At 31.8% G+C, this 22090-nt stretch overlaps 1 protein-coding gene across 1 annotated transcript in view; it reads left to right on the top strand.

Moving 5' to 3' along the window:
- Positions 1 to 18514, top strand: part of LOC134701774 (X-ray repair cross-complementing protein 5-like) — a 32138-nt gene extending 13624 nt beyond the window's left edge. Inside the window, exons 7-20 of the mRNA XM_063562902.1 lie at positions 6080 to 6173; positions 6731 to 6809; positions 7679 to 7786; positions 9075 to 9151; positions 9592 to 9675; positions 10293 to 10389; positions 11298 to 11412; positions 11998 to 12086; positions 13765 to 13893; positions 14249 to 14360; positions 14962 to 15123; positions 16596 to 16693; positions 17481 to 17576; positions 18037 to 18514. Coding sequence (XP_063418972.1) covers positions 6080 to 6173; positions 6731 to 6809; positions 7679 to 7786; positions 9075 to 9151; positions 9592 to 9675; positions 10293 to 10389; positions 11298 to 11412; positions 11998 to 12086; positions 13765 to 13893; positions 14249 to 14360; positions 14962 to 15123; positions 16596 to 16693; positions 17481 to 17576; positions 18037 to 18153 — 1457 coding nt within the window. The 3' untranslated portion in view covers positions 18154 to 18514. The remainder of the gene's footprint in view (positions 1 to 6079; positions 6174 to 6730; positions 6810 to 7678; positions 7787 to 9074; positions 9152 to 9591; positions 9676 to 10292; positions 10390 to 11297; positions 11413 to 11997; positions 12087 to 13764; positions 13894 to 14248; positions 14361 to 14961; positions 15124 to 16595; positions 16694 to 17480; positions 17577 to 18036) is intronic.
- Positions 18515 to 22090: the final 3576 nt, after the last annotated feature.

Raw genomic sequence — 22090 nt, 5'->3', positions numbered from 1 at the left:
TAAATATTCTTCAATTTCTTTTTTAACTTCATGAATGCACATGATATCAGAATTACTTGTTTCATTGGTGATTGATGAAATTTTCTCGACTAGCTTACAAATGTTCCTTTCTGTATCAAGTGACTGATTCTCCAGATCGGCTTTTGTCTTTTTCAACTCCATGTCAAGTTCCGCCAAAAGTTTGTTTGTATGTTTTGTAATTTCCTCCTTCAATACTGTATCATGATGAATTATTTTCTTCTTTTCTTTTTCGTAAAACTCTTCATGCTGCCTTAGCGAAGTCTGTAGTTTTGCTATTTCTCTCATGAATTTATTTTTATAATCCTCATCCATTATTTTATGATATTTATTTAGCAAATCTATATCCTCTGAATAAAGTGTTTCAAGTTCCTTAAGTGAAGTAGTCTGGTGATTGCATTCCGTGAGACATTTTAAACACATGAACTTATCACATTTCTGACAAAATATTGAAATGTCATCTTTCTTGTGAGTTTTCACTTGACATTTTATAGGCTTTAGAATTGTTGAACCATCATTAACATTGATGACTCGGTGATCTTGGTAGCTTCTCTTAGACATATGTTTCTTACAACATGTATAACAAAGTGCTATAAAACAGTTCTTACATCGATATTGTACATTAAGATCTTCTTTACATACTTTGCAATTAATTGGGACTTGTGCTCCTCTTTCTATTGAAATTTGGGTTGAAGATGGGTTCCTTGCTGAAAATTTCTTATTCAAATATGTAGTTTCTGTTGTTTTTATGTCTGATGTTGCTGCAAAAGTTGCTCGACCGAGAGTCAAAGGGTTGCATGGGGTTATCCCTTCTAAAGTGGAAGGTGGTTGTCTGATTTCATCTAAAGTGGAAGTGTAGGTTCTTGGTCCGTGGTTGAAAAATAAAGACCAATTTCTGATTCTTTTCCTTAGTCCTTTAGAAATCCTTTTCCTCCTTGAATTTTCCATTATAATTTCAGAGACCTGTTAAATCAGAAAACAGTTGATGATCAATTGGCCTAAACTTTGTTTCAGCTGTAGTGTGTTTCCAGATCTTTGAGTGAGTGGATAATTATGGTGTAATGAATATGAGTAAAGTCTATATGCACTACCTCTTATATGAGCATTTACCATAAAATCACACAGTATCAGATATAAATGGCTAGTGAAATCAGCTTATAAAAATATACTCTAATCATTATATGATTTGTTTCATTTCATGTGATTAACATAATGACACAATCATTAGAAGTTTATTTATAGATGAAAGAGTTGATAGTCATTTATGACATCCCCACATCATAACTATAGATGCCTATATTTTATGCAAATGCTTTCTCATTTGGTTTGCCATTACAGTTTATTGAAAGAACATGCACCATAAGGAAAGATGGGGATGATTAAGATCTAAAAAAATCTATTTGACTTCACATAATACTTTCTTGCTTTCATTCCAAGACATGAACCTCAACAGTGGTTTTTGTCTCGCCTTGACAGAGTGAAAAAGTGAGACATAGGTATGCAGTTTCCAGCGTCGGCGTCGGTGGTGTCAGCAATGTATTAGTTTGTGTGATTAGGTATAATGTGGTAGGTTAATCATATTTGGTATGCAGTTGTATAAGCATGGACACATCTCATTTCCATTGAGATTATCTGTCCCTGCCCCCTATGTCATGGCCTATTGACTTCAAAACTTTTGCTTATTTACATGTATTAGTTTGTGATTAGGTCAGTTTATGGGGAACCACAAGAAGTAGGTCAATGATATTTGGTATGCAGTTGTATAAGCATTGGCACATCTCATTTCCATGGAGATAACTTAGCTCTGCCCCCTTAGTTGTATTAGTTTGTGATTAGGTCAGTTTATGGGGAACCACAAGTGGTAGGTCAATGATATTTGGTATGTAGTTGTGTAAGCATAGGCATACCTCAATTCAATGGTGATAATTTGACTCTGCCCTCTTAGTCATGGTCTATCGACTTTGAATTTTTTTCTGAGTTATCATGTATTAGTTTGTCAGGAGTTTAATTCAAGGGAAACCATTAGTGGTAGGCCAATGTTAATTGGTATTTAGTTGGAATGAAAACAGTTTGTTATTTGACCAAAAGAGGTTATTTTTACACCCTTATATTCAATTTACCTCTGTTTATGACAAACTGATTTGAAAAAAAACACTTCTCTTCTAATCATTTGAAATTGTAGGTAATTGATCTTCTGTAGAAAATATGATGGCATGTATCTAATGATGACCAATTAAAAGTCAATCTGATGACTTGGTTAGTGAAACAGACTTCTTGGATTCTTTTGTTTTGTTTTATATTTTTCTAATACATCTTTTTGCGTTGTTGGGTATCAATTTTACATATTTACATAGGAAAGCAAAATTGATCAAATCTTGTTATCATGTCTTTTTCACATAGCCTTGAGTGACCTTGACGTCATTTTCATCCATTACAATGCCTCTGTGGATGGGATTAGTCTGGAACCCAGACGAGGTGTGTAACTCAGTAATTGTACATAAAATTACCAACTGTATTTGTTCTAAAGAAATAGTGTAAGATGCAGATGACTGTCAGAGAAACATGGTTCATTGCTTTTCTTGTGCCACTTATTCTGGATAAGAAAGGACACATGTTGTTCTACAAAGGAGTTGGTTCCCTTTGCAAACTGTTTTAAATCATTTCTTATATGTGTAGTATGACCTTGACTTGAACGAATTTCAATGTAAGACAGACAGGAAATACATTTATGTAAGAAACTGCTATTAGTTTTGTATATAAAAAGAACCTGTATAAAGTTTTTATATTGGAAATATGATGTGTTAAGATTATATTATCATTATATGTTATGCTCATGTAAGGCCACTTGATAAAAGATAACAATAATCTATCTACATATTTATAATTTTATAATATTAAATACAAAGTCTGATTTTAAAACCAAAATTGTCCAGATGATGTCTGGCAGAAATATATCAATAAACTGGGGCAGTCATAATTTGATTTTAATCAGATTGATCTTTATGTACTGTAAATTCAGAAATTATTGCAAGCTTTTTCTAATTGCTACTTGGCAAGTATTACATTAATGAGAACTCCAATTCTAATATCTGATACATATATTTGTATGCAGGTTTTCCTAAAATGGCAAAAATTAATCTCACATTTTTGTTGGATACATAATGAGGAAAAAATAAAAAAAAAATATAATAGCATACCAGCAGCAATGTTGAAAAATAAAAGTTTACATTATAGGTTAGAATACACAGCTTTCTTGTATGTCATGATTTGCATAATAGAAAAACTGTGTATCTTTTTAAATTTTTAACTAACTTTACTCCATTTTTGTTAGGTAAAAATTTCAGATATATCTTTTCCACCCCTTCAAATTTGCATAAAGATGACAAAATTACATTATGTATTTCAAAGCAACAACAAAACTTGGTCAGAAACCAGAAAATTTGAACAAAAATAATTTAGCTTTATGTTTGAAGTATTGTCTATTATTGGTGACAGTGAGCAGCCCTTTATTGTTTATATCTAAACAATGGGGGAATTCTATTCCAAGTTCTATCGTGGATTGCTTTTTAAGGATAACACAGTCATAGTTCATGATAAGTAATGTTCCATGGGACTCACTGATTACAAGGTTTCCGGTGGGAGTGGTAACAATGTCTATTGGATCAAATTTTTCCTCTTTGATTCCATGGAAAATCCATTTGAGATGATGATCTGAGTCTATTATCACTATAATTCCACTTGTCTGAGAGGTTTTGTCTATAACACAGATTTCTCCGCCATCATTAGAAGTTAGTTTGTCAGGATGTAAGAATAATCTATGGCCAATTGGATCAGACTCGTGAATCCTCAGGATATCACCACACTCAGATAAAACCATAACTTGTCGTTGACTAGTGTCGGTAATTGTGTAAGGCAATCCTCCTTCTTCTATTGTACTTACAAGTATCAATCCAGCATTTGTCACATGTAAGGCTGTAGTTGTTGTAGGATTATCACTTGAAAATATATAAAAGTCACTAGTCTGCCCATTATTTTTCGCCTCTTTTATGCAGTTGTTATCTACTATGGCAAATAGGACCGTGTTAGATTTTGTGATTGCGAAATGATGAAATTTCATATTTTTGTCTTCTTCTATTATTTTCTCTTGTTCCAGGTCCACTTGTCTAAAATTGGTATCTTGATTACTGCTTATTAGAATTGTACCGTCTTGTTTAGATTTTATGGATGATATTGAAGTTAAATCTGTACTGAATGAGTTGATACTTTTGAATTCAATAGAACTAGGAACGTATGGTTGAACTGTTTTCAACGATCCCACCAAATGTTTTATTACGTCTTCAAGTTCCTGTCTGCTCTGACCTGGACAGAACTGCTTGCTGCTGCTAGGTAAAGTTTTCGTGGAAAGAAAACTGTCTACTGGAAGTTTAAGTACATTAGTGGACAGCTCGGTTACTGACCTCAGTTTGTGAATATCAGAACTTTCTTTCTTATTTTCAATTGCTGAGTTTGTTTTATGCAACATTTTAATTCTATAATCAAGTTTGGTAGCTCTGGTATTAATATCATGTGCACTTGTTCTTATTTCGTCTATAAGTTCCTCTAGAAGGAGTTCAGTTCTGTGAGATATTTCTTCTTTCAAGTATAAATCATATTCTAGAATTTTTTGCTTTTCATCTTCGAATTTTCCTTTATGGAGCCTCATTTCTTTCTGTATCTTTTCTTTCTCACTGTAGCATAAATTAAGATGCTGACTGTTAATTTTTGCTTGATGATTCCAAAGTGTTTTTTTCATACTCACACGTGCAGCTTCTATTGTCTCCAAAGTGTGTCCATGGTGTGTTTTCCCCTGGCAATCAACACAGATAGTTTGTTTACACTCCCAGCAGTACAGTGAAACACTATTTTTAGGATGGAAAGAACATTTTGTAAAATCGTAAGTTTGCATTCTCTCAATATTATCTAGGTCCACAACCTGATGTTCATGGTAGAGCTCGTCACGTACATGTCTCTGGCCACACTCATTACACAGTAATGTTTTACAGTTCAAACATTTCCACCTAATTTGAATATTCTCTGCACAAATTTGACAAGCTTTAGGAACTTGAGCCATTTTTAGTGTACAACTTTTACTTTCAGTCTACGGATATGTACTATTTTTTAACCAGTGTTTAAAGCAAGATTATGCAACTTTTATCTTTTATTATATATTATCTCAAGGCAAAGGTCCCTTACATGATATAACTGTCAATGTCACTTATTCCTCATTGGTGGAATTGTTAGATTGTCTTTGTGCAGAATATATTTAAGCTAGATGATAAACCCACATAAAGAAGACAGGCTTTCACAGGGATCTGGTTTCCTTGTAATTTGAAGAATATAGTACTAATCAATCACTGTCTTTAGTGGTTTTTGAATTCAGTTATATCTCTTCTCTCTATACCCATCTGTCAAACAGTCGTTGTGTATTGTAATGCACTTTTTTATCTGTCGTGGATGATAAACAGAGAAGTCTTCAACCATAGGGATTAACATATTTGGGACAAAGATTGCATTCTTACTATCAAACCCCTTATAGGGGTGACTTGAAAGTTATCATCATTCCAGACTTGTATCATTTACTATATAGATAAAAAAAAAACATTGTTCATTTAGCACATCATTCTATCTATCGTATCCTGTCCATGAAAATTTCAAAGAAATTTACAGTGGCGGATCCAGAAAGTTGCATAAGTGGGGCCTACTGACTGGGCCTAAAAGGGACTACTCCTGTCATGTTTCAGTGGTTCCCTATATAACCAACCAAATTTTTCCAACACTCACAGATTATAGGCTTATTTGATCTTGTTGATGAACTTTTGGCTGCTATTCAGTGACTAGGCTTAGTCCATCATAGAACTTACAGACAAACTTCATCAGTGTACTGTAAAGATGGGTATTTTAAAATCTTGAGAATTATGGTTTAATTAGGATAAAGTTTTGAATTGTTATCTTTAATCATAGTGTCAAGAAATTGTATTTTTTCCATTATAACACAACTTTTTTTTAAATCCTATTTTTACAGATGGCTATAAGAAGTTTGGTAAAGATTTAGGACACAGTACAGCATTTTCCTTACATGAAGCACTATGGACCTGCCAAAACATGTTTTCAAACAGGTATAGCTGTCATTTAGAAATGTATTCATATAACATGGTAATAACAAATGGTGCAGATTTTTGGTGAAATTAATAACTTATATTAAAAAATATAAAACGTGAAATCAGTTTTAACAATAACACTTTAGGGATTGCTGTAGTAATTTAATGAGATTAACATGTTTCAATGGCTAGAGCACCATCATCTGGATAAAAAAAAATACTACAGAAAAATGTGCTGAAGTGCAAAATTTGGAAGTGATAAATAATTTCTTTATGTGACCATAGTGATTATAAAAAGAAAGTGAAAGTACTGTGGATTCATTAAATTTCGTGGGTACCAATTTTCATGGATGAGAAAAATTGTAATTTTTCGAACGTTGATTTCCTGGATTTCCAGTCTGCACACAAGCTAATAGAAAATTTGTACATGTATTTCATTAAACATGTAAATTCAATGTTCACCTTTACCCATGAAATTCCGAACATTGATAATCCATGATAAATGATGAATCAGTTTATTGTAGAAATAATTTTAATATGATGACATTTGTATTACATTGTATTATGTTTTATAGTACACAGAAAGTTGGATCCAAAAGAATCCTGTTATTTACAAACAATGACAATCCACATGCTGGTAGTCCACAGCTTCAGGTTTGTCTACAAATTTTGCTTTCTTTACAAAACACATTTTTTGCACCCTGTTTTAAACTAATAGTTTTGAAATTATTATGAAAATGAGTAGACTTGAAACCATATATACAACAAATTTTAAGGCATAGTATAATCTTAATAGGTTTTAAAAAGATCTGATTCAGGAAAAAAGAGTCATCAGTTTCTTCTGACTTTCTCATGATTATAATGACTATATTTTAAATGTTTCCAAATGTTACATTCAAGACAAGTTGAAATCTTTGTATAAAATTGAGAATGGAAATGGGGAATATGTCAAAGAGACAACAACCCGACCATAGAAAAAAACAACAGCAGAAGGTCACCAACAGGTCTTCAATGTAGCGAGAAATTCCCGCACCCAGAGGCGTCCTTCAGCTGGCCCCTTAAAAAATATATACTAGTTCAGTGATAATGAACGCCATACTAATTTCCAAATTGTACACAAGAAACTAAAATTAAAATGATACAAGACTTACAAAGGCCAGTTTGTATATGTAATGTAACAACACACTGAATTAGCCATCTTAATGTGCTTGTTTTATAGCTACAACAATTAGCAGGTTTTTTTCGTGTCTCAACAGTAAAGAATTTATTTTCCAGGTTTAAAATGTATATTATTTTTGTTTTGATCGTGTTGTTTTCTCAATATTAAATAAAAAAAATTGTATTCATCTGTATCACCTTTCTTAAGTAATCATGAAATATGCTATTGATTGTCTAATGGCTGCCAAAGTGTCATCATTTTTAAAATATCTTTCATTTTGATTGCTGTATCTGCTTGCTTGTATTGTATGTAAAAAAAATCGTTTATTTAAAATCTCCAATCATTATGAACATTTTGATTTTAGAGACAAGCAAGAACAAAAGCCAGTGATTTGAATGAGACAGGAATTGATTTAGAACTCATGCATTTAATTCAAGAAGGAGAAACTTTTGATGTCACAAAGTTTTATAAGGTATTTAATTTCAATAGCTTCATAAATTCACTGATCAACTTAATGATAATGTGTCAATTTTCTGTGATTATAGAGGTACAAATAATAATTATTACAGTCAGTTCCTGTTTGATGTACTGTGAGAGTGACTGTGTCATATAGAAATATGGTCATTTTGGTTCTAAATAAACAGTAAAAGCCTTACTCAAAGTATTGCCTCCATTTTGTTGTGCAGGATGTATAAATGTGTAGCCACATCTGGTTACAATGGGAAAAATCAATTATGATGCCTTGTGAATAGAGTGCTGTTCTTTGTCTAAAAAAAACAAAACAAAAAAACACATGCAACAATTCTTTGAGGAATTTGTAGGTGGCCTGTAGGAAAGTAAAAATTTCTGTCCCTTTCTGACATAACATTGTTTTTATGCCCCACCTACAATAGTAGAGTGCCATTACATTTTCTGGTCTGTGCATCCTTCCGTCTGTGCGTCTGTTCGTCCGTCCGTTCCATTTCAGGTTAAAGTTTTTGGTCGAGCTAGATTTGAAGAAGCTCAAGTCCAATCAACTTGAAACTTAGTATACATGTTCCTTATGATATGATCTTTCTTCTTTTAAAACAAAATTAATCTTTTGACCCCATTTTCATGGTCCACTGAACATAGAAATTAAAAGTGTGAGTTTCAGGTTAGTTTTTGGTCAAGGTAGTTTTTGATGAAGCTGAAGTCCTATCAACTTGAAACTTATTACACATGTTCCCTTTTGGTTGATCTTTTAACTTTTAAGGCCAAATTAGATTTTTACCCAATTTCACGGTCCATTGAACATGGAAAATGATAATGCGAGTAGGGCATCCATGTACTTTGGACACATTCTTGTTCAATGACATTGTAAATTACCAGTCATTAATCCCTGCCATCTCTTTTATAGCCTTTTGTATTAATTGTTTTAAAAGATTCTCTCCTGCATGTGCACAAAATAATTGCTACTAGATAAAAAAAAAAACACCCAACAACAGCCTGTTTGACAATGACAATGTTTTAGCACCCTCAATTAATAACTACCATTCAAGAATACATAAAATGTATTACAGGAATCATTAAAAATACTAGAAAGTACAACTTACCAATTTAGCCACCCACAACTGACATCTCCAACAAAAATATGACAGCTATAACTTTCTACATCCAAATTAACAACATGATTGAAAAGTTTGGATTAAAATTAAAAATTAAACATTTTGCTGATACAGATACCCAGAATACTGTGAATCAACTTTTTATTGACTACTAACCATGTTATTCTATTGTAGGATCTGTTGTATTCAGCTGATGATGAAATTACAGAGTTACCTGATCCTGCAGAAAAACTGGAGGAGTTAATGTCAAGGTAGGATCAAAGGTCAAGGTTGAGACTTTAATGTAATGACCTTGTCTGTATAACAAATGTTCTAATCACAAGTTTTCTTAGAAACCACTTAACTCAATGGATTCTTATTTAGTCAACAACTTTACAGTGAAGAGATGTTATATGTGATCTTTCTGATACCTTCTTGAATTTTTCAACCTGTTGAATGAACTTAATATTTTTGTCACACTTTTCTCAGAAACTAAACAACTTCATATTTGGTCATCAGCTCAACAATAAGTAGTTGTAAGGTATATGCATTTTAAAAATCCATCAGACTTCCTGTTTCTAATACTTTGAATTATCAGTAGGAGTAAGTTTTTGCAAGACAGGGTTTACTCTCTTGCTGAAGTGACAAAGAATAAAATATGAATGTAAATACGGTATATGGAAAAAAGTTTATGTTTCATTTGAAATTTCAGAGTTCGAACAAAAGACCATAAGAAGAGAGCTTTAAGAAGAATTCCATTTTCACTGGGAAAAGGATTGAATTTAGGTGTTGGAGTGTGAGTTTTGATATATTATTTACATATTATTGCAAAAGCTTTATTTACAATATGCCCTGCTTTAAAGGTATACTGGTTTAACTCTGTCAATTTGCTGTTGAAATCAAAATTGTTAAGATGAAACATTTCATTTTTTAGCAATTTTAGCAGCTAACATGGCTAATATATAAATAAAAAAAATGTTTTTTTTTTATAAATAGGCTCTGCTTTAGAGATGTAGTAAAACATGAATAGATGATATTGCAGTTCATATTTCTTGTCAAGTTTTATAAACAGCTTACCGATATGTTTCCAACTTTTGTATTTGGCATATGAAAAAAGTGTAATGGAATATTATGCCAGACAGATTTAAATGCAAATTTTGTTACTGAGATGTACTTATGACAGTGACACCAATAGAAATATGGGTTACATACAAGAGAAACCAATATTCATATTGGCAGTAGTTTCCTCATAGCTTTGTAAAAATTTAGTTCATTATGAAATAAGGGAGATAATTCATATCTTTTAAACATTTGCTTCAAAAGGTTTAAAATGCTTTTTTGCATTTTAGTTTGATTAGTTTTACCAAAGGTTATCACATGGAAGATTAACATTAACTTATCTTTGCTTTATAGGTACACACTTGTAAGATCATGTCCAAAACCATATGGTGTAAAACTGTCCAGAAATACAAATGAAGAATTGAAAACCCACACCAAAAGTTATCTAGAAGTAAGTCTATTATATAAGTGTAAGAAAGCAATTTACTACACACTTGTTCAAAGTTTTAATTTTAGTGTACAGTAATTACAGAGGCAAGTTCAGTTTTTGAGTTAGTTCCCTTGTGTATATTCAGTTAAGAGTTGTTCTCCCTGTTTTTTTCTGTTAAAAGATGCTAAAGAAAAAATGTGCAAAATTGACAGTAATGTGTGCAGAATAGAAGAGTAACTAGCAGAAACTCTGCATCAAAATTTTGCAAATAAATATATAGACTTTTTAGAAATAATTTAGGTTATTTGAATTTTTCATTTGGCAAATTTTTTTATAGCTTATTTATCTAATTAGAAACACTGGCCAGATATCACCTGTGTCTAGACAACAAAAGGCAAAATCAGAAAAGTTCATAACACATTTCAAAACATATGATAATACATAATTTAAGTTTCTACATTTGGTGTTTTTATGCCCCACTTACGATAGAAGAGTGGCATAATGTTTTCTGGTTTGTGCATCCGTCTGTTTGTTCGTCCATCTGTCTGTCTGTTCATCCGTCTGTCCCGCTTCAGGTTAAAGTTTTTAGTCAAGGTAGTTTTTGATGAAGTTGAAGTTCATTCAACTTGAAACTTAGTAAAAATGTTCCCTATGATATGATCTTTCTAATTTTAATGCCAAATAAAAGTTTTGTTCTCAATGGTCCACTGAACATGGATAATGATAGTGCAAAGGGGGGGGGGGGGGGGGGGCATCTGTTTACTATGGACACATTCTAGTTAAAATATGAACAAATGGAGATTTTAAGGTGAGCAAGATTGCATAGAAATACACACATTTACTTAAATTGCTTTTTGACAATTCCTTTATTCATATTATAAAACATGGACTTATGCATAATGTTGCAACTTTTACTTGTATTTTATCAGGATACTGGTGAGGTATTGATGCCACAAGATTTGAAAAAGGCTCAGACATATGGTGGAAGGAGAATTTGTTTTGAAAATGATGAAGTGACAGAAATTAAACGCTTTGAAGAGCCAGGTCAGACATTTTATTTATACACGTAACAAAACCAAATTGGTAGTTCAAGGTTTTTTTTATTAAAGAGTGTTTTCATAATTTTTTCTTGACCACAGTTTGCATTCAATTATAAATATTTAAAACAAATAATTCAGGTCACACAAACTGTGTTGCATTCTAAAATCCATAAACACCCAGTAATACATGTAGTTAATACAATTACAATATTGTTGAAATAGACATGGATTCATTTATTTTCATGGAAACCTACAAAATTCAATTTCAAGAATATCATTTTTTTGAGTTTTGTGAAAGTCTGCTTGTAAGCATAGAGAGAATCTATACTTTGTTGAACATTAAAATCCAAGCTATAGTCTGTACTATATATATTTTATTTGTTCACATTTGAGATCTGTCCATGAAAGGGTAAAAAAAAATCAAAAAAATCATTAATTCCTTGGCAACATATAAAATGAATTTCACAGATAAATGTGTTACTAGGGCACTAAAATGTCAATATCAAGTTATTATTATGCATATTATTTATGAATATATACTGAAAGTCTATTTACTACAGCCAGTTTCATCTATAATATGATTTTACAGGGTTTTACCTGATGGGGTTTAAACCTAGAGCCAGTCTAAAGAAATATTATCATGTTAAACCAGGACAGTTCATATATCCAGATGAAAATGTAAGTGAAAAAGGGGTTGTAGTAGTCTTGGTTCTGACAAGCTCTTGGTAACATATTTTCCCCTGAAAAACTTTGACCTGTTCTTATATACAATAAACAGACAGCAGAAGGACATAATGTTTAGTATGGATGTCTATAATTTTAAGCTCAGTTTTTCTCATCATTTGGCATTGGTGGTCGTCTGTGGTCGTTAACTTTTACAAAAAATACTCCCTCTGAAACATCTGGGCCAAATTTAACCAAACTTGCCGACAATCATCATTGGGGTATCTAGCTTAAAACTACTGGGCAAAGTTCGTTATGGATAGATATAATTGTAAGCATCGAGAATGCTCAGTAAAGTAAGATCTACAAATACATCACCATCACTAAAACACAATTTTTGTCATAAATCCATCTGTGTCCTTTGTTGTTGAGCCTGCAACTTTTGTTGCAGAAAGCTCGACATAGGGATAGTGATCCAGCGGGGGCGGCTACGGCGGCAGTGGCAGCGGCGTTAGCTTACTTCTTAAAAGCTTTGTATTTTAGAAGGTAGAAGACCTGGATGCTTCATACTTTGTATATAGATGCCTCATGATACGAAGTTTTCGTCAGTCACATGTCCAATGTCCTTGACCTCATTTTCATGGTTCAGTGACCACTTGAAAAAAATGTTCAGATTTTTTGTAATGTTAAATTCTTTCTTATTATAAGTAATAGGATAAATATATTTGGTATGTGCGTACCTTGCAAGGTCCTCATGCCTGTCAGACAGTTTTCACTTGACCTGGACCTCATTTCATTGATCAGTGAACAAGGTTTAGTTTTGATGGTCAAGTCCATGTCTTGGATACTATAAGCAATAGGTCTAGTATATTTGGTGTATGGAAGGACTGTACAGTGTACATGTCCAACTGGCAGGTGTCATCTGACCTTGACCTCATTTTCATGGTTCAGTGGTTATATTTAAGTTTTTGTGTTTTGGTCTGTTTTTCTCATACTTTATGCAATAGGTCTACTTTATTTGTTTTATGGAATGATTGTAAGGTGTACATGTCTAGCAGGCAGATGTTATTTGACCTGAACCTCATTTTCATGGTTCAGTGGTCAAAGTTGAGATTTTGAGTTTTGGTCGTTTTATCTAATATCATATGCAATAGGTCAACTATATTTGATGTATGGAAATATTTTATGATCTATATGTCAGTGGTGCAGGTTTTATTTGACCTTGACCTCATTTTCACAGTTCATTGCTCAATGTTAAGTTTTTTTTGTTTTGGTCTGTTTTCTTAAACTATAAGCAATAGGTCAACTATATTTGTTTTACGGAAGAAATGTTAGCTGTAAATGCCTGCCTGGCATGGTTCATCTGACCTTGACCTCAATTTGATGGTTCAAAGGTTAATGATTAGTTTTCTCGGTTTATGTTATGTTTATGTGACAGTTGTAATAAAGCTTTATATTTGAAACTATCAACATAATATCAATGATTAGTATTAAAAGTAGGTGAGACATTTCAGTGTATGCACTCTTGCTATGTTTGTGTATTGTATAAAAAAAAACCATATAAGAGTTTATAAAAAAAATTGTATTATTTTTTATGGCAATATTTTCTTAAGTGCACAAGTCTTGTTTTAAAGATTAAGATTAAATTTATATTTTTACCCTGCTAACAAAGACTTTTCTCACCCTGTTTTAGACTGTCAGTGGAAGTACAACACTGTTTTCAGCTTTGTTGAAGAAGTGTTTGGATAGAGGAGTGATGCCTATATGTAAATATATTCCTGGGAAAAATTTCCCACCAAGATTTGCTGCATTGGTGCCACAGGTCAGTTTTTATTATCTTATTTCAGCAATCCTTTAAAAGTGTTGAGGACTATATGTGATTTTGATGATCAAATACAAATACTGTATATGCATTGAATTTCATTGCATTGGATGTGATTAACCTGTCTTAAAAATTTATTTATTGCAAGTTTAAAAATTGATTGCTTCAGATTTTGAAAGAGCGAATTGTTTGATTCACTTAAATCAGGCTTTGATGTTTGAAATGTAAAACCTTAACATAGCTGACAAAAAACTAACTAAAAATGAAAAGTTTCAAAACTAGAGTTTCTCCAGTTTATAACATTTAACTTTTATCATCACTATAATAATATTCGTTTTGTTTTACATGTTCGCAGGAAGAAGAATTAGATGAGCACAAAGTGCAGATAACTCCACCAGGATTTCATGTCGTAATTCTGCCTTTTGCTGATGATTTTAGGAAAGTTAAACTTGATGAAACAGTTAGAGGTAAGATAACATTAACCCCAAAACTGCTTTAAACTTTTTTAATTACAAAAATATATATAAGAAAGGTAGCAAATGTGTGAAATTGTATGCGCTATAGAGTGCTATAACTATGTATAAGGTACTGCACTTTCAAAGGGAACAATTGTTTTATTTTGTTCAACATAAAGCTTTAAAGAATGAATAACTAATGGACTTTTCTGGGTCAATATTTGTGTCATATTCAGGAAAACAGACTGGAAGAACTAGTTCTAGATAATTTTCACTAACAATACATTTACTGATCAGCAAACCTACCAACTGTCACTATTTGCGGGTGATTTCCACCATTGAGACTCCTAAACAACAAAACAAGTAATTTTGCAATAGGCTTGTAAAAGTATGCAGAAGCCAAAAAACAACATTAGAATAAATTTGAAAGCCCCTTAAAGGTTTTGTAGGACTATATATGAGCTATCTTGCACATACAAGCCCCATGGGCATTTAAAAAAGTTGACAGGTATGGACCAGGAACTTGAACATGATTTTGCAATTGAACCTGATTCTACTAGAAATTTGAAAAAGAGATTGAAAAATGTGCATTTTTTTACTTTTAATTTTCTAGCAAATACAGAACAGATAGACAAAGCAAAGGACATGATCAAAAAGTTAGCATTTACCTTCAACAGTGAAAGCTTTGAAAACCCAGTATTACAGAAATATTGGAGAAATATAGAAGCTTTGGCATTGGACAGAGATGAACCTGAAGAAATGGTGGATTATACAAGTAAGAACAGTAACTTTAATTTTATGAAATGTATTTTTCAAAATCTGGTGAGCTTGGTGTGTGTTTAATTTTCATTATATTTTGAGTTGTAATTCTAATGTTCTATTCTATAAGTCTATCCCTTAGAAAAATTGATAGCCTATCATATTGTGTTTTAGATCTAGTTTATAAAACCAAAATATTAAAACCAGTAAACAACTAATCATATTATATAATGGCACTGGGAATGAATTACAGCAGTAATAATTACTGTAAACCAACTTATTTTCGCGGATATTTTATTTCGCGTTTTATCCTTTCTTGACCACTTCACGGCTATTTAATTTCGCAATTATCTGATTTACCTGATGAAGTTTTTTAGGGAAAGATCAAAGATTGACACATTCCCGACGATTTCTATTTGTGTTATTTTTCTACTCGTGAAAGTCACGAAAATAAATCGCTTGCAAAAATAAGTTGGTTTACAGTATATGTTAAGGCCATACTAGTAATATAACAGATACAGGGAGATAAATTTCAGAAATTGTGCCATTATTGTGGTGTTTAGTTTGTTACATGGATTACTTTTTCTTTTTTCTTATTTAATAAAATTGTGAATGGGAATGGGGAATGTATCAAAGAGACAACAACCCGACCATAGTAAAAACAACAGCAGAAGGTCACCAACAGGTCTTCAATGTAGCATGAAATTCCCACACCTGGAGGCGTCCTTCAGCTGGCCCCTAAACAAATATATACTAGTTCAGTGATAATGAACACTGTATTAATTTCCAAATTGTACACAAGAAACTAAACTTAAAATAATACAAGACTAACATAGACCAGAGGCTCCTGACTTGGGACAGGCGCAAAAATGTGGCGGGTTAAACATGTTTATGAGATCCCCCCCCCTATACCTCTAGCCAATGTAGAAAAGTAAACGCATAACAATACGTACATTTAAAATTCAATTCAAGAGAAGTCCGAGTCTGATGTCAGAAGATGTAACCAAAGAAAATAAACAAAATGACAATTATACATAAATAATATTTAAGCCTTTTATTGGAAATAGTTGTCCATACTTTAAGCTCCTGCCACTAAATTGACCAAGGCTTATAGTGTTATACTTGTTCTACCATCATACTAAAAACAGTTCTCCATCTTATGGCTGCATGTTTGATCTGATTTTAGATGACTTACACAGAGTTTATATTTCATTGTGGTTAACTACATGTAACTTTGGCAAAAATTACTTCCAATTTTATGAAAATTGTACAAGACTTTCTGTAATGCTTTCAAATCAGGAGCTGATTTTTGAAACATCAGTTTTTAATCAATTAGTTTGCATTTAATTCTTTTTGAATGACTTTTGATAAGACTGCAGCCGAGTTCTTTTATTTTGTGTGAACCCAATTTGTTTTATTTAATAAGAATAAAAGCAATGTAAATTGCCTGTCTGATTGCAAATTCTCTTTGAAATAACTTTATTTCAGTGCCAAATGATGCAGGAATGACAAAAAGAGCAGGAAAGTTGATAGATGAATTTAAAGATCTGGTATTTCCTGCTGGATATGAACCAGGAAAGAAAAGGGTATGTATCTAAGATTATCTTATAAGTTAAAAGTATTGCATCTTTATTTTTCCTATTAAGAATTGACAAATTTTATATTTATTACTAGGGAATGTCAAATAAGTTTGTAAAAGATAAAATATTTCTTTCACAACTACACATAGTATAATCAATTATGTCCAGTATTGCACCCAATTAAATGTAAAAATATAAAGAGATAAATTGAAAACAAACATGTTGTATATTTAGGCACATGAAATCAACTGCAGCGACATAGAATTTGATGCAAAAGAAGAATGTTTACTGTTCTATCATGAATAAATTCTTACATGGCAGTATTACTATATTGGTTTTGATGTAATGCAGGAATAGCTGCCCTATTATGTTGTAACCTAATTTAGCTCAGAAAATGGAAATGCAACCTCATTTAAAAACAAGGTTTTCTATTTCTTGCTTAAAAATTAAAGAATATTCTCCATATTATTCTTTTGCAATAGACTTGGAACTACTTCAAGAATGTTATATTTGAATTGCAAGCAAAAAATCAATGGAAATAGACTGATTTAATGTATCTCTTTCTTTTAATTTTTTTTTAGAATAGATTGTTATAACTGCTGGTTCCAATTTCCCACAACTTTAATAGTGAATTTAGAATTGACTCCTATCATATAGTTAGCTGCATATATGGTTCATGCATAGACTTTTCACATGTCCTACTCCATATGTTGCCTAGTTTAGGGACCAAGGGCCCCCCTTTTTCAAAATCCTAGATCTTCATTTAAATGCTATTATTATTTTAACCTTGTAGAAAGCAGGATCTGCTGCAGATCCAGCTGCTAAGAAAGCTAAAACTGATGGGGCATTGGCCACGTTGGATGCTAAAACAGAAGCTGAAAATGGAAGGGTAAATATATATAATTTCATATCGTTTATCAATGTGACTTCTTCTAGTATTTATTATTTCTCTACTTTTGATACACTGTAATGATCAATTAAATATGTGTGAACCTCAATTGATGAAAACAAATATTTTAGAAAGTTACTTTTTCATTTATTAGTTACTGGGAAATCAGATAATATTACGATTTTACATGAGCAACTGAAATTCAAGATTAATTATTATTATTTCACAAAAAGCTGCATACATATATATGAAACTCAGAATCTATCAGTAAATTTACTGAATGTAATTTTGATTTTGAAAATGTACATTTTTCAGAAATGTAAATTGAAAACAAAATGATATTTAAAATTTCTTTGGGCCATTTCTTCTCTGTTTACATCCATCTTTTTATCTATTTTCTGTCTTAAAGAAAATTTCTTCTTACTACAGAGCAATCAATCACTTTATTTTCTATTCGTAGTTGGGCAAGCTGACAGTAGCTTTGTTACAAGAAGTATGTAAGAAACAAGGAATCACTCCAGCAAGTAAAAAGAAGGCGGATCTTATTGAAGCAATTAATGATCATTTTGGTGTTTGATACGTCAAAGGGAAGAAACTCTTTTGTATGGCAGCGTAACTAATGTGACCAAAAGTTTTACATTAAAAGGACAACATGTTCATTAAAAGGAATTTTCTTTTGTAATTTTAATCCACAAGTCATCATTAGGAAGCAAAGGTTCTTTTGAGCAGAGTCCATTACTGAATCAATACATTGTACGGAGATATTTGTCAAATAGATTATGAAATTTTATGTTGAAAAATGTCAAATTTCAGCTGTAGTTGCTTTTTATTAGATTTTGTATTAAGGTTATTTTTGTAAGAAATAGAGATTTAGATACTGTAACATTGTTAATGCTTAAATGTTGTTGAGTAATGTGAATGATTAGTAAACGTAGATATTTGTAGTTGTTGTTATTTGATAAAGTGTGGGTTGGCATCCTGGCAGGCGGCTGCCAATCAAGTATTCAGGCATTTACTTATGAACTGTTTAACCAAAGCTTTTCAAATTATAATATGTTGTTACTGATGACAAAATGTAGATTTAGTTGTTCAGGAGTTCGGGTTCTTGAAAGAGTAAATAATGGCGTTTCCAGCTGTGTCCGTGCTGTAATTTATAAACTGTTAACCCAAAGCTTTTCAAATTTTAATATGTTGTTATTGATAACAAAGTAGAGGTTAAGTTTAATATTGATGAGTCACATTTACGGCCAAGTTCCGATGGATATCTAAAGTAGATGGGGTTGACATGGTCATATATAACACCTGTTATGATTGGATATAGCTTTCCCGCCATTAGAACTCAATGAGCCCTTGGTTGTGGCAGGGTTACTAGAGATCGACTTGATATCCCGGATATTATGAAGTTGATCCAATCAAATTTGAATGTAAATATATTTAGAGTAGGGCCTTGTATTTCCAGTAATCTAGTCCTTATTCTTAAGGTATTTACAGCCTTGGCTTTTTTTAAATTTTTGAATCTTAGCTTTCCTGATGAAAGTTAATCCAAAGGCACTTTGTACATATATAAATGCAAATTCAAAAAGTGTTTTATTCATAAAGTGTTGGATGGCTAGTTTTCATTCCAGGCTTTGGAAATACAAAGACTTTAAAAAAATAATTTTTGCTCTATCTCTACCAAGCATTTGGCATTTAGGAGTAAGAAAAAGATTTGTCAACAATGGGTCAGAATATTGCATCTTTGTGTAGACTGTTCAAAATTGGCTTTAGTACAAAGCAGGGTAAATCAATATCAAATTGACATGTATGTTGTGTGTAAACATACACTTTTTGCTACTGGATACAATTAGCAGCAATCAATTTCTAGTCTTTTTTAAAGGTACTGTTTCTGCCATTGCAGTTTTCTGCCCATTTTATGTGCATTATGTTTTCAGGTCTGTGCCTCCGTTCGTTCTGTTTCAGGTTAAAGTTTTTAGTCGAGGTAGTTTTTGATGAAGTTGAAGTCTAATTCACTTAAAACTTAGTACACATGTTCCCTATTATATGATCTTTCTAATTTTAATGCCAAATTAGATTTTTTATCACTTTTTCATGGTCCACTTCACATAGAAATTTATAGTTCAGATGGGGCATCTGTGTACTAGGGACACATTGTTATATTGATGTAAACTAATTTGTAGAACGAACTGTAATTTCATATGTAGTATGTTGCATTCATTTATATCTACAGATACAAAATATATGTGATTTGCTTGCCTGTTCCTTTGATATAGTGTGACAATATAGAACTACTATCAAACGATGTGGATATAAGCAACTATAAAATAGGTCACAATACTGCCTTTAACAAGTAGAAAAATCCATTTTGATAAATTGAGAATGGACATAGGGAATGTGTCAAAGAGGAAACAACCGAACAAAGAGCGGAAAACAGCTGAAGGCCACCAAGGGGTCTGCAATACAGCGAAAGTGATGTTCATTTGAAGGAAGTTTAGTACAGAATGGACATTTCAATTGATATTTGATATTTTACAGTGTGTCTTTCTATGTTGTGATGTTACGCTATTGTTTCAGTTTGGTTGGAGAATGCCAATAAAAAATGTATAAACCCCACTGCATATTGGTTGCACCTGTCCTAAGTCGGGAACCTGATGTTCGGTGGTTGTTATTTGTTGATGTGGTTCATAAGTGTTTCTCTTTTTTTATATTGATTACTCTTGGTTTTCTTGTCTGAGTGGTTTTACACATGTTGTTTTTGGGCCGTTTATAGCTTGGTGTGAGCCAAAAAGGCTCTTTGTTGGAAGCTGTATTTTGACCTCGTACCACATCTCCTTATATCTATGAATTTATATAAACTGAAATCTGTACAAATCAGATTCTTAGAACCAATTTTGAGTTATGAAAGAGTTACATTGGTTGACCAAAGGTAAATCAAAGTAAATGACGTCATTGAACAATAGGTTCTTACTATGCCATAATAACATAAGCATTCTGACTTTGTTTGCACAGGTCTTTTGTATTGTTCATTGAAGCTGTCCTCATATTGCACTTACACACAATAAGTTATATATGATCTTACACCCTATTGAATCAAGATGTGCGAGAATGACAGTTGTATTCATGTCTGTATTTGAGCTCTTTTATCACAAACTGTCAAATCATAATAATAGTGTCAGTGTTGGTCAACACAACAACAAAAGTTGCAAATAGAAAATTGTTTATTGAAAAAAGAAAAACAAATAATTGCACATGTTTTTTATAAAAATATTATACAGTGTAAATACACAAAATTGCAGAAACAAAATGTAAATAAGTATTTTTTTGGACATCATTAATATATATTTGAGAACATTCCATTTTTGAGATCATGAATCAAAACAACCATGATTTAAGGTAGATTGATGTATACCGCCATCTTGGATTGTACAATCACAGTACAAAATCGGTCTAGTTATTAGCCTAAATCTGCAAATTTGGAGACAGATTTGCAATTCAATTGTTAGAAGTTTTTCTATTTAAAGAAAACTTGTTAATTAATTGTATCATACAAAATATTTTAACAGATATCATTTTCTTCGGTTTTTAAATCATTTTTTTCAAATCAGCCATTAAAGGGGAGATAACTCTTTTAGTACAAAATTTATACTGGGCTAATAGGGAAATTTTTTATATTTACTTGTAGCAAGAAAACAAGTTGGTGACACCATGTTTTCTTTTTATTTTCTTAAAACATATTATGAAACCTTTCTTCTCACAATTTATTTCAAAATTCTATCTCATAGAATTTTTTTTATGCACACTAATGTGTTTTTTCATGAACAAACTAACCAAATTTTGGCAATTTTCAACGACTCGTAGCTTGAAAAATAGCACGGTGACCCATACTTTTTATGAAATTTTTGAAAAGAGCATAGTAAAATCTTCATTTTGGCTAATTATAAAAAAATTCTGTCTCAAAAAATATATACTGGTGATCTACCTTAAAAGTTTTATAAAGAATATAAAGCATGAAATGAGATTGGAAAATAGGCGTATTTGCACTTGTATGCAAATGTGTCCGCCATTACATACTATCACACAGGTTCCCGTAAACTTTGACATAACAATTCAAAACATTTGACGTCACAAAAAAGAAGAGATTGTTGCTTGACGTCAGAAGGTTTTTCAGAGGCAATCTAAGGTCATTTGGAGACCAAATTCAGCTTAGTACCAAAAGTGTAAATACATTTATAAAAGACTTGTAAAAATTATATATCTTATAAATAGAAACCATATTAAAGTACTAGATTTAATTATTTTTGAACAATAAGCAAAGGTTTCCACTATTGAACTTAATAGATTTCAGACAGTAAAAGCCTCGCACTATTTTTTTCAAAATTTTGATAATCCTGTTTTGAAGACCAGTCTTTATACAGGAAGGATTTTTTTGTTCGATTTCTCGTGTCATCATGAATAACCTTTTTTTTCTGTGAGAGTTTATTCAATTGTTGTACAAGTACAAAAAGATAACAGCACAT

This window comes from Mytilus trossulus, unplaced genomic scaffold, assembly GCF_036588685.1.
Source record: "Mytilus trossulus isolate FHL-02 unplaced genomic scaffold, PNRI_Mtr1.1.1.hap1 h1tg000343l___fragment_1__unscaffolded, whole genome shotgun sequence".
NCBI lineage: Eukaryota > Metazoa > Mollusca > Bivalvia > Mytilida > Mytilidae > Mytilus > Mytilus trossulus.
Note: the sequence above shows the minus strand (reverse complement) of the source record. Positions and strands in the feature narration are given on the sequence as shown.